Raw genomic sequence first — 16,371 nt, forward strand, 5'->3', positions numbered from 1 at the left:
GGGCTAATACAAGTCACCACCATCTACTGGTGAGGAAATTCTGAGTGCATTTTCACTGGGACACAATCTGTCATTTCCCCCCTTCTGCTTCTTTTTGTTGTTGTTGTTGTTTTGTTGTTTGAGACAGGGTCTCACTATGTAACTCTGGTGGTCCTGTAACTCACGACATAGACCAGGCTGGCCTCAAACTTATAGGGAGCCACCTGCCTCCCATGTTGTTGGGATGAAAGGTGTGTACCACCACTTCCTGGCAAGATCTTTGATTTTAAAATGGAGATTAAAATATTTTAATACGTTCTTTAAGCATAAGGGTTAAGGGGGGGGGCATTCAGAGAGAAAAAGATACACTCTAGAACCCAGGTGTAGAGTTCTCAGAAAAGAGTTACCCAAAAGACTTCAATCAAAGCATGCAAACCAGTTATAAAACCTTAGAGTTAAAATATACAAGGAAAAAAACCACACATTTTTGTAAGCATCACAATAAGATAAGGTACCATATAAAAGACACCAAAGTAGGAACCTGCAAGATGGATGGTGGATGCACTAGTTTGAAAGAGAAATGTCCTTCATGGTCTTGGGCATTTGAACATTTGGTCCCCAGTGGTGGCACTGCTTGGGGAGGTTTAGGAGATGTGGCCTTGCGGGAGGAAATAAGTCACTGGGGGCGAACTCTGAGTGTTCAGTCTTAGTCTTGTCCCTTCCCAGCTCATACTCTCTGCTTCTTGATTGCAGCTCAACATGAGCGCTCTCAGCTTCCTATTCCTGTTGCCTGCTCCCACACTGTACCTGCCATTGTGAACTCTAACCTCTGGAAACATCACCCCAAATACATCCTTTCTTCTACAAGTGATCTTGGTCATGCTATTTTCTCACAGCAATAGAGAAGAACCAATGCAGTGGGAAAGACACTTGCCACCAAGCTGACAAATTGGGCTCAATTCCCAGAAGTCATAGGGTAGGAGGGAAAAAGCAATGCCACAGCATGGTCCTCTGACCTTCACATGTGTGCCATGGCATGCACACACCCACACATATACAAATATCCATACAAACAAAGACAAAAATAAAAACACAAAGGTATTATTATTCTGTCAAGTGCCTGGTCCCTTTATTTTGATCACTTTTTTTTTTAACTGCTAAACGAATATTTAAAAAAAAAAAAGCTCAGGGCACCCCAACCTCATCATGAACAATCCTGAGAGGAAAGGTTCTCCCAGACAAAGAGAACAAGAATAGCATCTTCACTGAGTACGTTCCAGGCGTGCCCTGGTTGCTCATGGAATTAACCGAAGTCTCATGAGTGGTAGAATGATTATTTTGGGTAAATTTATTCCTTCTAGGCTGCCCAGATAAGCTGCTATTTATTGTGTTACTACAAAACCTCCCTTTCTCTATTTACTTTCGCTGGTGCCTTGAATATTGCGTTTGCTCTCTGCTGGATGACCTCACGAAGCCTTAAAGCTATCAGGTACCACTGGCCTTCCATTCGTTCCCAAACACCAGAACAATCATATGCTCCAAAAGGCCCCAAGTTTTCGGTTCTCTGGGAGCCGAAGAAAAGTAGAGAGACTCATCTGGGTCACCGAGATGTACTGGGAAGCTGATCTCAAGGAACAGCTCTGTGTTCGTAACAGGACACCCAAATCAGATTATACACACACACAAGGCTTTTCAAAAGTGTTGGGGAAAATGTTAACCACCCCTAAAGTGTAAGAGCAATTTATAACAAAAGCCAAAATAGAATTAATCTAGGGCAGAGTAAGCTGAGTCGGGCTGCTCTGGTCCAGATAAGTCTTAAGAAATCTAGTGAGAGATGCTGGGTGTCAGGGTCAACTGTGTCTCTAAGCTGCATGAACTCTCAGGCACCCATGTAAGGATACACCACTACGGCGGAGGTGGGTGGACGTAGAAGACCCAATGCTATGTCTTGAGTCCTTTAAACCTGACTGTGCCACAGAGACAAGACCACAAGAAAATCCTCTCAGATGTTGCCAGGGACTGAGTGTGGCTTAGCAGCAAAGTGTGTGCCACCAGTAGGCTCCCTGGGTCATTCCCTAAGGCCACACACTAAAAGAAGTGTCTATATGTCAACAGCAACTACAGACATCTTTGCACTTGCCCCTCTTCTTTGCAAAACTGGATCCCAACAAGCTACAACCATGCAGGGAATACAGAGGATTACAGAAGCACACCAGCCATTCCTGAACCAACAGGAGTCACCAGAAGAAAGGAATGTCCCTTAATGTTCCTGGGTCTACTCTCTGATCACTTCCATGTGATTCACTCATATTCTGGGAAACACCTCCAGACCAGGGCCTTGTGGGCAGAGAGCAAGCCGTCCTCTCCCCCTTGGTAGTAATTTTTTTCCTGAGAAGATGGCTCTGCCCTATATACTCACCTCTCCTTCTACACATTTTGAGCTTCTATAAAAATACGTTCCTATGCTCTACAAGAGAAGGGACTGTCCCTTCATCATTATGTTCCCCCACCCCTTATACAATCATTTTTTGTGAAACTGGAACCTAGGTAGGTAAGTTCCTGAATAAATCAATCCCAGAACAGAGATTCATGAATCTGGGGGAGGGAGACCTGAGATGAGGTGGGGTTGGGGAGGCGTACAAAGCAGACAAGAAAACTCTTCAACTCCACACTCGAAGGGTCATGCTTATCGTTGATTTAAATCAGCTGTTCTTAACCTGTGTGGGTGAAGTGACCCTTTCATAGGGGTCACCTAAGACCATCAGAAAACACAAAAATTTACATTATGATTTATCACTGTAGAAAAATTACAGCTATGAAGTAGTAATAAAAAGAACTTTTGCAGTTGGGGCGGGGGTGTCACCATATCATCAGGAACTGTATTAAAGGGCCACAGCATTAGGAAGGTTGAGAACCACTGTCTTGAATGATCCCAGCCTGGGGTATTAACATACAGAAAATCAAATTCGACCTAGAGGGAACTTTCCCATAAGCCACTGCCAACATGCAACACATCCTAGACAGCTATTCAAGTCAGCCCGGTGTGCTGCCATCTTAGGCCACCGAGGAGTTTTCTGATTTCTGATAAAATCCTGTCACCAGAGCTGCCTCTCCCTGTGGCCTTGGAAATGACACTCAGCATCCCAAAGCTTCCTTTCCCCTGGGGAGGGGTAATTACACCTCATCACAATTCCTTCAGTCACAGCCCCCAGTAATCAAAAGCTCAATACCGGAGAATTGTGTAAGCGGCTGGAGTGCAGACTCAATGGCTATCTTGTCCAATCACTTCTCTAAATGATGACCTTGTGTGACTGACTGGGGAGATGGAGACAGGGCAGAAGACCCCTTGATGGCACTGAAGACTAAAAGCAAAGGTTGTCACCAAACACATACCAGCCCATCAAATCCCCAGAGCACTTGGTGGGCAGGCATAACTTCCCATCCCTGATTATAGAACAAGGTATGGAAAAGTTGGCCCAACCACTAACAGCTGTGCACCACGAGGACATGAAACTCAATGAATATCAGGCACTTGGATGGTGCACACCTTTGTTCCCAACACTGTGACTTCAGAGCCAGACTGGTCTACACAATGAATTCCAGGTTAGCCAGGGCTACACAGTATAACACTGTCTCAAACCAAAAAGTCTCAAAAAGCAAGCTGCAGGAGAACAAGTTACATTTCAAGCCCTAGCACCCAAAGAAACAGCTAATACATATGCTCTGGGATGAGGCTAGGCGGTAGGTGGGGCCATTTGTCTGACATGCACAAGACCCTGGGCTCCATCCTACCACAGATACAAATAAACCATCCCTTGGTGCTTGAAAATGGGAATGAGAGCAACACACTCTTATCTTTTTGGAAAAGCAACCAAAATTACCAGCACACAGTCACAAAATCAGGCAGAGAAGTGGGCGGTTTTAACTCAGCAACAGGAAACAGGTGCCTTGACTCACGTTTTTCATCATCTGCATGCACCAGAGAGGCTGCCCTGGACAACACATCCAACGGTGTCTCCATTCCTGGGTAAGCCTGAAGAGGAAAAGAATAGGTCAGGAAAACAAAAACAAAAACAAAACAACAACAACAACAAAAATAAACAGAACTTGCAATACTCATCTGGAATTCTTGTAGCTAACAGCGTACTGGGGTTACAGCCTGAAATGTGGACTAAGCACACACAGACCCCAGGTTCAAGCCCAGCACCAAAAAGAACTGAAGATAATTCTAGCAATCAGCAAAGGAGCTCTTCCATCAATGAGCGAGCGCCTCCCCACCCAAATGCAAACCTCTCTTCTAGAGTAAAGTTGCTATGGCTTAGACAGACAGCAGGGCCCTGGTCAGGAATGGAAACTGGGGCTAAACTGCCAAGTCCCGAAGCCCTGTCGGAGCTCAGAGGAGAGAGATTGAGAATGTTCACACCTGTGTCACTAGTGTTTATAAATGTTTACATGCATTCGTAGCGAGCCTGTGCAGACACACCCCATAAAAATTAGTCTAGGGAACAAAAGCTGTCTGTGGTCAGGGCATTGCCACCAGTCTGAGAGTCTGGAGGTGGCATTCATCGTTGCCATTTACAAGTCTTTGCAGAAACAACTACAACTGGACTATTCTGTCCTTTTGCCTTCCTAGCTGAGAGACACTGAGCAACTACAAGGGTCTCAGGATGGCCAGAGAGCCACAGCTTCGAATCTGCAGTGTGTGCCTGGAATGCTGAACCTTCTGGCCGGTCAAAGCGAATTTTGAGTCTACTAGAATTCTTCCAGGTGTTACGTCATACAGTATACCTTGTGACAACTGGCGCTGATTTCTGGGCTATGGTGTTTTTATGAGCCTGCTTGCTTTGCAGCCCTGTGCAGTGAACCCCAGCCTGGCATGCTACACAGACCTTCCCCCAGCCATGTGTTTTATGACACTGGACCTCCAGTAGAACTGTTCCCATAGATTATGATGTCGGCGTAAAAGCAGAGGCTGCCCGAGATTTAAAGAGAGAAGAAATCCCTAAAAAACGAGGCTGGTTCTGACCAGTTTCCCTTTCTGAATAAAACAACCCCAGCAAATAAACACATCCAATTATCATGGGAACGCACACTACTAACTTAGGAACTAAGGGGAGGAAGTTCAAAACTGTACTTTTTAAAGACACCCAGCCTTTATTCAGTACTTGTCATACTAGGACCTACTATGAAGGTCACACAGTGCACTGGCACTCGGACTTTGCTTTCTAATACAAACACTTCAGGCCTCCAAGGAGGCATCACACTGGCCTTGCGGTGTGACTTCACTTGGTAAATGTGGAGCATGTACTTGGTGTTAAATAAATGACAAAGGCAAACTGCTGCCTCCACAGAGGCTGTGGTCCGTGTGCCACATGACACTCCACGAACTCAGGCTCCTGGAACGGGTTCCAAATCACAGCTTTGAGATGGCTCTGTGGTTAAAAACACCTGCTGCTCTTGCAGAGGACCCAGGTGTTCCCCTTCCTGGGAATAGGTCCTAGGAATAGAACTCAGGTCATCATGTTCGGTGGCAAGTGCCTTTACCTGCTGAGCCATCTTGCTGGCCCACGGCAGGAGAGTTGGGAGAAAGTGGGGCATTCTACAATAAATTCATTTGGAGAATCTTGAAGCAAAGTGACCAGGAGCAGAGATTTTTTTTTTCCGCTTGTGTTGTCCCAGTGCTGCTGGACCCTCTGCAGGGCACAGAGGGCTGCGCACAAGTCTTTGCCCAACCTCCACCAGCCACCCTGCTAACCTGAAGATTGCCTAGGGTGATGGGGGATTACAAACAGCTGTGTAACGTTCCAAATCAGTTCAAGAGCCAAGCTCTGGAGAGACTGTCGTGGGTTCTGAAAGGCAACTGGAGAAAGCCACTGAACCGCCTAATAAAAGGACATGTGTGGGAACACAGAGAAAAGAACAAACAGGGAGTGGGCTTTCAAAGCTTGCATACAAGAGACGGCAGACCTGTCATTCCAGCACTGGGGAGGCCAAGGCAAGAGACTGGGAGTTCAGGACTGCAGAGATGCCTCCAAGGTTGAGTTCATACTACATCTGCAGAGGACCTGAGTTTGGTTCCCAGCACCCACAGCGTTGTAACCTCAGCTTTCGGAGATTCTAACACCTCCAGTGTCTGCAGGCATCTGCACTCATGTGCACATACCCACAACAGCCACACATACATGGAGACAATTTAGAATCATTTTAAAAGAAGAGAGGTCAGCCAGGCTGTGGTGGCGCATGCCTTTAATCCCAGCACTTGGGAGGCAGAGGCAGGCGGATTTCTGAGTTCGAGGCCAGCCTGGTCTACAGAGTGAGTTCCAGGATAGCCAGGGCTACACAGAGAAACCCTGTCTTGAAAAAACAAAAAACAAAAAACAAAAAAAAAAAAAAAAAAAAAAAAAAAAAAAAAAGAAAGAAAGAAGGAAAGAAAGAAAGAAAAACAAGAGAGGTCAAGGCTAACCTGAGTCTCCCAAGATCCTATCCCAAAACAAGAACCAAAAAGAAATAAAATATTTGTCGATACATGTACAAGTATATTAAATGAACTGTGGATACCAGCATATGTTCCTGTAGATGACTAGGGCTGGGTATGGAGGTCAGCAGGAGAGCAAGGCTCTGTCCCAGCACTCAATAAAAACAAAACAAGAAAATTCCCTACCAGAGAAAAATGACTAAATCAGGCCAAGTATCACTGACTGCTTCTCACAGGGTGATCTGGGGTGGTCCCCCTAAACGTGGGAGTTGAGACAGAGACCTGACAGACGAGGGCAGAAGAGGCATAACCTGGAGGACGCTTCACCAGCCCAACAACTTCAAGAGCAGAGTGGCTGCCTGGCTCATCTCCATCCTTCTTAAAACACAATCAAGTTCAGCCCACAGGAGTCTCAAGAACTAACTGCAACCCAGCCAACAGCCTAAGTACAGCCTATAATGCTGTCTCCTGTTCTTACACTATAGTGTCGTTGGGCATGCTGACAACCAGACTAGCAGTGAAGTGAGAAAACACAGTGGATACTAATAAAAGCTCATTCTGGACAGTCCTGTAATCTTTCTCCAGGGCTACTCTCAAATGCAAGCATAATTCATGATGAACGGAGCATACATGTATGGCGTCATACTGTGTATGTGTGTGTGTGTGTGTGGTTTTTTCTGTCTGTCTGTCACAGCCAATGCTCATCTACTAGCCCAACTCATTTTCTAAGTCTGTCTTATCCCCAGCCAGCTTACTGTGAGGGAGGAAGAGGTCTCCAACTCCGAAGCTACCAATTAAAACTCAGCAGCACTCATTGCTCGGTGAAGTTCAACTACGAATCCCGAAAGCCATTTTCCCCTTCCATACCAAAATAAGAATCTGTGCCTTTTCAACCACCAAAGGGGACAGCAGCATCTGCCTTGAGAACAGAATTATGACAGATATCTGACTTTTTTTTTTCAAGTAAAGGAATGGAATTCAAGGTATGTGTCATGGAAGTTTTCCAGGAGATTTCCATAATGGAAGGTAGGGAGCTGGCTCACTCTGCCCAAGGATCATCAGTGACTACGCCCACCTTCCATGTAGATTTGCCCGCCTAGAACAACCTTCTTTAGCCAGCATGGTCACCGGTGGAGGTGGGAATGGCAGAAGTAACAGTCAGGCTGTCTGAAATTCCTGCCACATGTTAGAAACTGTCTTGGGGATAGTTGATGGCTTCCTCAACCTCCAGTTGCACATGGCTAAGTACTCCCCCCCAAAATCCTGCTGGCCTTGTTCCATCAGCAATCCAAACCATTCCTCTCCCAGAGCCACTGTCAGCTCATCCCCCTCCTAAGAGGCAGTAGCACCCTCCTCCGAAGAGTGCAAGTGTTGCCTGGGCCCATGGCCTTCTTGGCCATCAAGAGCTTTAGAGAGCTTCTTCTCTTTCTATCTAATCTCTTTCTTCTTCTTTCTTTCTATCCTCAGATTTAGACAGCACAGAAACCAAAAGGTGAGTTCCCTCTCTGGGACTGGCTGATACTCACAGTGGACCACACTGGCCAATGAGGAAGCTGAGATGAGGAGACGACCAAACTGTCACCAAATTTTAGAGACCACAGACAACTCCAGCTCCATGAGGACCCACAGTCCTTGCAACACACATTCTCCCTGTTCACAGCCATTCTCAGACCACCGGGCTCTATTCTTCTTGTTAAAATATGTGTCCTATGTGGGCCCCTTTTCCCTGCCTTCTCATGATTTCCCCACTGTTAAGTCAACACAGCCTAGTATCAGAAAACCAATTTAATCACAGAAAGGCCAGTGTGTGCTAGGCTTTGCTGCAGATAGCCAAAGCCAATGGGAAGGCCAGCCCCTCGCCTTCTCTCCAGGCCCTGTCCCTGTGGTGGCTTGAACAAGAAATGTGCATACACACCCCATGCTTTTGGACACTTGCTCCCTGACTGTAGCACTGTTTGGGGGAGATTATAGAACCTTTGGGAGGTAAAGCTTTGCCAGATCACTGAGGGGTGAGCCCTGAGGGTCTGTAGCTTTACCTTACGGTCCTCTCTGCTTCCTGTTTGTGGATAAAAACATCATCTAGCTCCCACTACATCATGTCTTCCTTGCAACAAGGTCTCTAGCCCTCCGAACATGTAAGCCGAAATAAAGTTTTTCTTCCTCAAGTTGCTTCTAGCTATGATATATTATCATAGCAACAGGAAAGTAACTAATACAGACCTTTAAAAGCAACGATGCTGGGCATGGTGGGACTCGCCTTTAATCTCAGACTTCAGGACACCAGGATGACTTCCCCTCTGTAACTTGGTACCCGTAAGCCATTCTCTCCCCATCCACCCTTTCCTCTTTTTACTATTTTTTTTTAAAATATGTGTGTGTGTTATATGTAGTGACCATGTATGTACATGTGAGTGTGTACATGCAATATACACGGCAGAAGTCAACAACAGGTGCCTTCTGCCATCACTCTTTACCCTACCTCTTGAAACAGGGTTTGCCACTAACCTGGACCTTGCTGATCTGGCTAAATCTAGCTAGCCACATATCTTCCCATCTTCATCTCCACAGTGGAATTACAGCCTATTAAAAATCACTCTTTCGGCAGACGTGCCACTAAAGAACATCCACAGGGAGCCTTTGATACCCCAGCTTTCCATCCCTGGGCATGTCCAAGCATGGAAACTGACCCACATAGCTATCCTTTGAAGCACCCGGGATGCTAGGGAGTTGGCCAGCTTTGACTTAGACCTGTCTCCTTACGTCTGTACATCATCGTGTCTGAAAATCCACCAGGGCAGATGCCTGGAATACAAGAATTCCCCACGTGGCCTATGAATTAAAATAAATATACCCGCATACTTAAAGTCCTCATGAGGGTTCTTTCAGGTACTTGTTAACCTCCATAATAAGCTGCATAGCAAGAGCTGGTAAGTACTGTTGGCAATGGGCCCCATGGTCCTATAATGTGGTCCAGCTGCTCTAGGTATGTCCCCTTTCCTGCAAGGGCTCGAGGCCCCTCCTGTGACACCTCTGCAGGAGATTAGTATCCTCTAGGTTGCTTCATCCTCCTACCCTTCAAGCTGGGTTCGCTGGGCTTCAGAAAGAAGTAGCAAGACTCCAAGATTCTGCATTAATCCATCTCTACCCAGAGTTGACTCTACCTCCCACTGCCTAGCTATAGAAGACCTCAGTGCTCTTGGGCTGAACAAAGGGCATGGTTCTGGGCCAGAATCCTAAAGGAATGTACTACTTAAGTGTGTAGTGTTTCCTCACGCTAAAGTGGCCCAAGGCTTGACTTTGCAGCATTCCTCAGCCCCACAGAAAGGGAGGGATGTGACTTGTGTCTGTCTTCTCACTGATCTCAGCTGAGAGACAGTGCTACCATGCAATGTCTAACAACCTCAGTCACTCCAATAGCATTAGCACTGAAAAACAAACAAACAAACAAAAAGCAAACAAAAAACAAAAACAACAACAAAAAACCAAAAAACCAAAACCATTGCTTTTTCAAAGTGCTAAGCATAGAATCCAGGGCTTTGAGCACACTAGGAAACCACTCCACCCGGAGCTACCTGCTCAGCCCTGACTACACAACTCATTCCCAGCCTCTACAGAACAAATGCATACATAGACTTAGGAAGCAGACTGTGAGCCACCTGCACCATGGAGGCCAGAGCTGCAAAGCCAAATGCAGTGTACTCCACGGCCCTTGTGCAGTGCTACCTGGTGCCAGCATACATTCTTCCTGCCGGCTGCAGTTCATTCATCTCCCCCAGGGAACCCATGGAGAGTAAACCGTGTGACAGGCACACACTGACATACTGTGTCTAAAAGCTTAAGGCTTCGTGAGCAGACTCCCGATTCTCGGCATTTTTCAACACTGTCGTCAGCCTACATAAAAGTGAACTGTATGACTCACAATCACCTCTAACTCCAGCTCCAGGGGATCCCACACCCTCTTCTGGCCTCAATTCTCAGCCTGTCAAAAAGTAGATAAGTCTTCTAACTCAGGATATACAACACCATTAGGCCATACTGGCCATGGCCACTAGTAACTATAGTTAGTTCTCTCTCTCTCTCTCTCTCTCTCTCTCTCTCTCTCTCTCTCTCTCTCTCTCTCTCCCCAGGGATGGGGTGTTGAGACAAGGTTTCTCTGTGTAATCCTGGCTGTCCTGGAACTCACTCTGTAGACCAGGCTGGCCTCGAACTCAGAAATCTGCCTGCCTCTACCTCCTAAGTGCTGGTATTAAAGGCGTGTGCCACCACTGTTAACTCTCTTAACGTACTGCCGTGAAGTTCTGTAAAACCACCATGAACTGGGGGCTGGAGAGCTGAGTCAGCAGTTACCTCCATGCTCTAGGAGGACCTGGCTTCAGTTCATAGCACCCACATGGCAGCTCACATGATCTATAAGTCTAGTTCTGTGGGCTTTAGCACCATCTTCTAGTCTCAGTGGACTCTGCACACATGTGGTACATACACGGACAAGCACACATTTGCACATAAATTAAAATAGCAAATAAAAAATTTCAAACTCCATAAATATTCAGTGGGGCTCCTTTCAGCCTCTAGACACATTTTGCTAACTGACCAATAGGCAGCCTTGTTTCAAAGTGTGTTTCTGCTTAAACACACCTTACTGGACATCCGTGGACTCCTTTACATGGGATTCACAGCTTTCAACTCTACCACAAAGCCCAGAACCTCATCTTCCTCACAAGACACATTTTCCACACAGGGTCACACCAGTCTCCCTAGCTGAAGGACCTGAAGCACCTTCACCATCATGCTGGGAGGCTGCTTGAAATAAGTCACCCAGAAAAAGCAGGAAAATGAAGAAAACACAGTATTCACCCCAGCCCCTCCCCCTCAACACAGGCCAAAGCATGGCATGCTCACCCACAGGGCCAGCACTGGAACAATACTGAGCATCACCCTGTTAAACCTCCTTTGGGAAGTGTGGAGAGACTCGAATCTGTCTGACCTCCACCTACCCACCGTGCAGGCTCTGCCAGTTACAAACTGTGGTAAGTGGGCAAATGTGTAAATGGGAATGGTGGCAGTCAGCTATATCTCATTACCAGACAGGAAGCATAAAAGACACACAAAGGAGATTCTGAAAGGTTTTCCTCCTTTGCCAAAGGACCATTAAACTATATCTCACACAGATTTCCACCTCCTAATCTGGTGTCAACAAATATCTGCCACCCCTGCCCCTAAGTTTCTTCTCATTGCTATTTGTTTTTTAGGTGGACGAAGCCCTGCCAACCAGCTGGTACCACTCACCTGAACTCACCTGGTCGTCTATCAAATTCCAACAAGCAGGACTGTATTAACCCTACAAGTCCCCTCTCAGAGCCATGACCGACCCTCGGCTGATGTAGCCTTTTGGAGGTGGCTGTTTGCTTGTTTGTTTTTCTTTTTAAGATAGGGTCTCCCTTACCCAGGTTGCTTAGAACTTGACATGCAGCCCAGAGGACAGGCTGTCTTTCTGCCTCAGCCTGACAAGTGCTGGGATCACCAAGTCTCAGAAAGTGACCCACACTTTCCTCTTTCTCCGGGTTCTCCTATCTGCAATGCCTTATCTCAGGCACTAAGCAAGACATTACCAGTGTCCCTAATCACCTTACATTTCCCAGATATTTGGCTTGTCCTCAGAACTCTCAACTGCCATTATTTTATAAAATCATATTCAAAAGTTCCAAGTAAACCTTTCACGTTTGGGCACCTTCCTATTTCCTAATCGAATTTGTTTGTTTGGAAGAGAGAGTCAGCCACCCAATACAGAACTCACTCTTTGGCTAGACCCCCAGAAGCCAAGAGAGCATCTGACGGTCTAGAACCTGAGTTATGTAATGGTTGAAAGTTGCCATGTAGCTATGGGGAACCACAGCCCAGGCCTTTGCAAGAGCGGCAGTGCTTTTAACGGCTGAGCCATCTCTCCAGCCCCTATGCCCAGCTTTTAAGTGGGTACTGGAGATTTGAACTCAGGTCCTCCTGCTTCTTCAGTGAAGGCTTCACACCTACCTGACCACCCCCAGACCCAGGACCCAGCTCTTATTAGCATTATTCATTTCCTTTTCTTCTTCTTCTTAAAGTTGTACAGATAAGCCATAGAAGACAGCCCTAGGAGACACAAAGAAGGACTCTGCTGCTGGGTTGGTTGTTTGGATGTAGGTAATAAGGCTGACTTCCAGAAGGGCTGAGAGGAACTTTCCCTTACAGAATATTTAACGGTGAAAGTTTTGCTCTCAAAGCCATGTCTGCAAGAGGTGTGGAAATCTTCAGGTCACTGGGAAGTCAGCGGGGGAACCAGTATCAAGAGCCAAGTTTAGGAAGCACTTTAATTCCTCAGAGGCATTTCTAAACCTCACACAAAAATCTGAGCAAAGCACATCATTCTCCTGGGATTCTGGAGACTCTAGAGCACTGGAATAAAGTCATCAGTCATCTCACAGAAAAATAATAAAACGCACTGGCTGCTCTTGCAGAGGACCTGGTTTGTCCCTAGCACCCACATGGTGGCTCCCAACCATCTGTAAGCCCAGTCCCGGGAAGTGAGGCTGTCCTCCGGCCTTCCCAGCATGCACATGGTATACAGGTATATATGCTGGTAAAACACCCAAACATATAAAATAAATCTTCAAAAAGTTTAGTTAAAAAAACAATACAGACTGTTACATACCTGGGTTACTTAGATTTATCTGGGGTGGAACCAGCAAGTGGCAGGGAAAAAAAAAAAAATCAAGTCTCCAAAAACAATGAGCTGAAGCTGTTTTTACTACAACATTCACAGTTCTGGAATGCAGACGCAGTTATTTACAGCAGTATTGCCTTCTTAATTGTACTGTGCTTTGGTCAACACAAAAATTAGTTCACATTCTCTTCCAAATCGAAAGCAAAGGCAGACTGCCCAGAAATGTTAAGCACGCGTCCATGTGCGCGCTCACACATACACACATAGGTGGCAAGGCAAATCTGCCTGAAATGAAGATTTTGCCAAAGTTAAAATACAAAGCATTCCGGGTGTGGTGGCACATCTTTAGTCCCAGCACCTGGGAGACAGAGGCAGACAGAGATCTCTTAGTTTTGAGGCCAGCCTGGTCTACAAAGCGAGTTTCAGGGTAGCCAGCGCTACACAGAAAAACCCTGTCTCAAGAAACCAAATAAGTAATTGAAAAAATAAAAACAAAACATAAAGCAAGGGAAACAACTTGCCAGCCAAATATAACTGAAACAAGAACACCTCCGGCCGGGGGAGAAGGGGTTTACAAACTATCTTGGGTGTAGAATCTTCTGAGGAAAGTACTCATACATCTGTCATTTAAAGAGCGATCGGGGAGAGACCTTGCTAGAAGGCACTGTCTGCTCTGCTAGGACTCAGAGCCACCAAGCCCTAAGGTCTACGTCCCACTCTTTTGGCCTCGTGGGCATGCGCGGACTCCTAATTAGCTTCTGAGGGGAACAATGACCGAAGAGACTGAAGGAGTTCAAGTTTGGCACGCCAGAATGGTATGCAAAACTGACCTTGAAATCGTAAATCGCAAATGGACCTGTATTTTTTTTTTTTTACTTTGTTCTCAGAAAGAAAGAAAAAGAAAGAAAAACTGGCACCTCCTTCTTGGGTTTAGAAAAAAATGTCAAAACTCCACAGCCAGGGTGATAGCTTTCAAAGAGAGAGCTTGGGATGGACTTGGTGGCTCAGGCCTTTAACCCCAGCACTCCAGAGGCAGAGGCAGGTGGATCTCTTTCGGTTTGAGGCCAGTCTGGTCAACAAAGCAAGTTCCAGATCAGCCAAAGCTACAAAGAGAGATCCTGTCTCAAAAAAAAAAAAAAAAAAAAAATTAAAGCGGGTTCTGATAAACACTCCAAGACCGCCCACCTCCCCCACATCAGGCTGCTGGTTCTTATTAACCAGAGGAGGAAACAAGAGGAACAGACAAACGGGACCAACGATCAAAGTGAAACCGACTTTTTAATCATCTCCTTGAGAACAGCGAACGCAGAGCCAGGAAAGCGCTAACGACGAGGCTGCCCCAGCAAGTCCTGTCATCCTCGCCTAAAGACCTCAATGTCTCCGTGTGATGAATTCAAGACTCTTGAGCAAAGCAAAACAGAACCCAAAAAAAGGCAAAGACCGGAGCTTTCCGGGGAGGCCTCACACAGTGTAGGAAGATCGCACAGCCCTCTTTTGAGCAGGGAGCAGGGGATGTACCGAAAGGGCCGGGTCCCGCAGCCCGCAGCCCTCGCGCAGCCCAGAAGCTCCGCGGCCGGGACCCAGCGGATGCCTTGCTCCGGGGCCTGTGCTCGCGCCCCGGACCGGGGTCAGCAGGAGCTGGACCGTCTCGGGAGCACGAGCAGCCGCCCTCGGTCCGCGTCCGTTCCCTGTCTCCTAAAGTCACCCGGCCTGGGCACTCACCGCTTGCGCGCCACGGGCCGGCCGGGCCCGGCCGGGGGCGCTGAGGACGGAGGCGGGGCACGCTCAGGGGCGCGCAGACTCGGGAACGCGCTCCCTCTCTGGGTTCTCCAACAACGCGCGCACGCTCGGGAGCGCGAGGAATCCCTGGAATGAGGCGCAGCCCGCCCGCGCCTGGTCTCCTCCAGGCAGGCAGAGCCACGCCCTAGGCACGCCCCGGGCACGCCCCTCGGGCCGGGCAGGTGGAGCCGCGCCCAGGTAAGCCCGCGGGGCCGCGCTGCACGGCCACGAGCGGCGCGTACCCTCCGGCGCCCTGCGCTGGGAACCCAAAGCTTAGACCTGGAACGTCGCTGGAGACGCGCTGCTCCCTGTGAGGAGCTCCAGCGGCGTAGGGCACGTGGACTCGGCGTTTCTCAGCATTCACCCCCCCGACACACACACACACACTCGCCACGCCCCCGAGCCCCACGGACGCATCTTCCCGACACATGGATGAACACGGGCGGACACTCTGATGCGTGTCCAGGGGCCCGCCGCCAGCCACGCGTATCCCCACGCGCTCACACCAGGCTCTCCGCCCCACCGCCCTCCCCACGCTTCGTGCCCCTGACTCCCTCAATCATTCCGCTCAGTCAGCCACGCAAGGCACCGAGTCACCTTCGCAGACCCCCACACCGAACCGCCTCTCTGCAGCCCGAGGGCAAGCTCGGCGGTAACCGCACAGGAGTCTAGGCTCCGCGTTGGCACCTATACGGCGGCAGCTCCGTGGGACGCCACACGGGGCCACACGCAGCCTCACTCTCTGGTCACCAAACCCCACGCCCAAAGCCGTTGGGACGCGACAGGCAGTCAGCCACACGTACCTGAAGGCACAGTGCGGTCGCACAGGCTTGGGAGGTAGGGACTCGGGGTGCCACTTAGAATCAGAAAGACAGCCTGGGATAAGAACACTCCAAGCCGGCTGGGTTCCCTCCCATTCCAGCACTCCACGCGCGCGTGCGCCCGTTCACACTCACGCGAGGCCTCCCCACCCCCTAGCTGCGAAGAGGAAATGCTGGAAAATCCAAGCCGCGGACAAGGCTCTCTGGGCGCGCGCTGCACTTTGCTGCGCTGGGCAAACTCGGCGCTGCCACGGGCCAGCTCTGCAGTGGGACGGGCAGGGGCGGGGGAGGAAAATGCTTCCAATTGGTGCAGGTTCTGGCTAGGGCACGTGACCCGGAGAAGGCCAGGCCTGGCTTTAATTTTTAGCTGTCATTCTCTGAAGATGTTTGGGGTGGGGGAAGCGGACACGCCCCCGCCCGGCAGCCCTGGGCTCGCCATTGTTTTTTCTCTTGCTGCCACAATTAAGAAAAAACATTTGCTTAGCATAACCAGCCACTAACTTCATAAAACAGATGGAAGCTGGACTTCTGGCTGGTTTTACCACAGCTCCACCTGAATGCCTTCTGGCTGTCCTCGAACCTTTGTCTCTAGAAAGCACACACACATGCACAGAGAGAGA

General features: G+C 48.4%; 1 protein-coding gene across 2 annotated transcripts in view; it reads right to left on the bottom strand.

Moving 5' to 3' along the window:
- Vgll4 (vestigial like family member 4) overlaps positions 1-16,001 on the bottom strand; it is a 116,662-nt gene extending 100,661 nt beyond the window's left edge. The window contains exons 1-2 of one of the 2 annotated variants that reach the window (XM_031382981.1): positions 15,734-16,001; positions 3,937-4,012 (exon numbers count right to left, since the gene is read on the bottom strand). In XM_031382981.1, coding sequence (XP_031238841.1) covers positions 3,937-4,000 — 64 coding nt within the window. In that variant the 5' untranslated portion in view covers positions 4,001-4,012; positions 15,734-16,001. Of the gene's footprint in view, positions 1-3,936; positions 4,013-14,873; positions 15,210-15,733 lie in introns of those variants that run through there. The other variant, XM_031382982.1, reaches the window with a different exon arrangement.
- Positions 16,002-16,371: the final 370 nt, after the last annotated feature.

Source organism: Mastomys coucha, unplaced genomic scaffold, assembly GCF_008632895.1.
Source record: "Mastomys coucha isolate ucsf_1 unplaced genomic scaffold, UCSF_Mcou_1 pScaffold20, whole genome shotgun sequence".
NCBI lineage: Eukaryota > Metazoa > Chordata > Mammalia > Rodentia > Muridae > Mastomys > Mastomys coucha.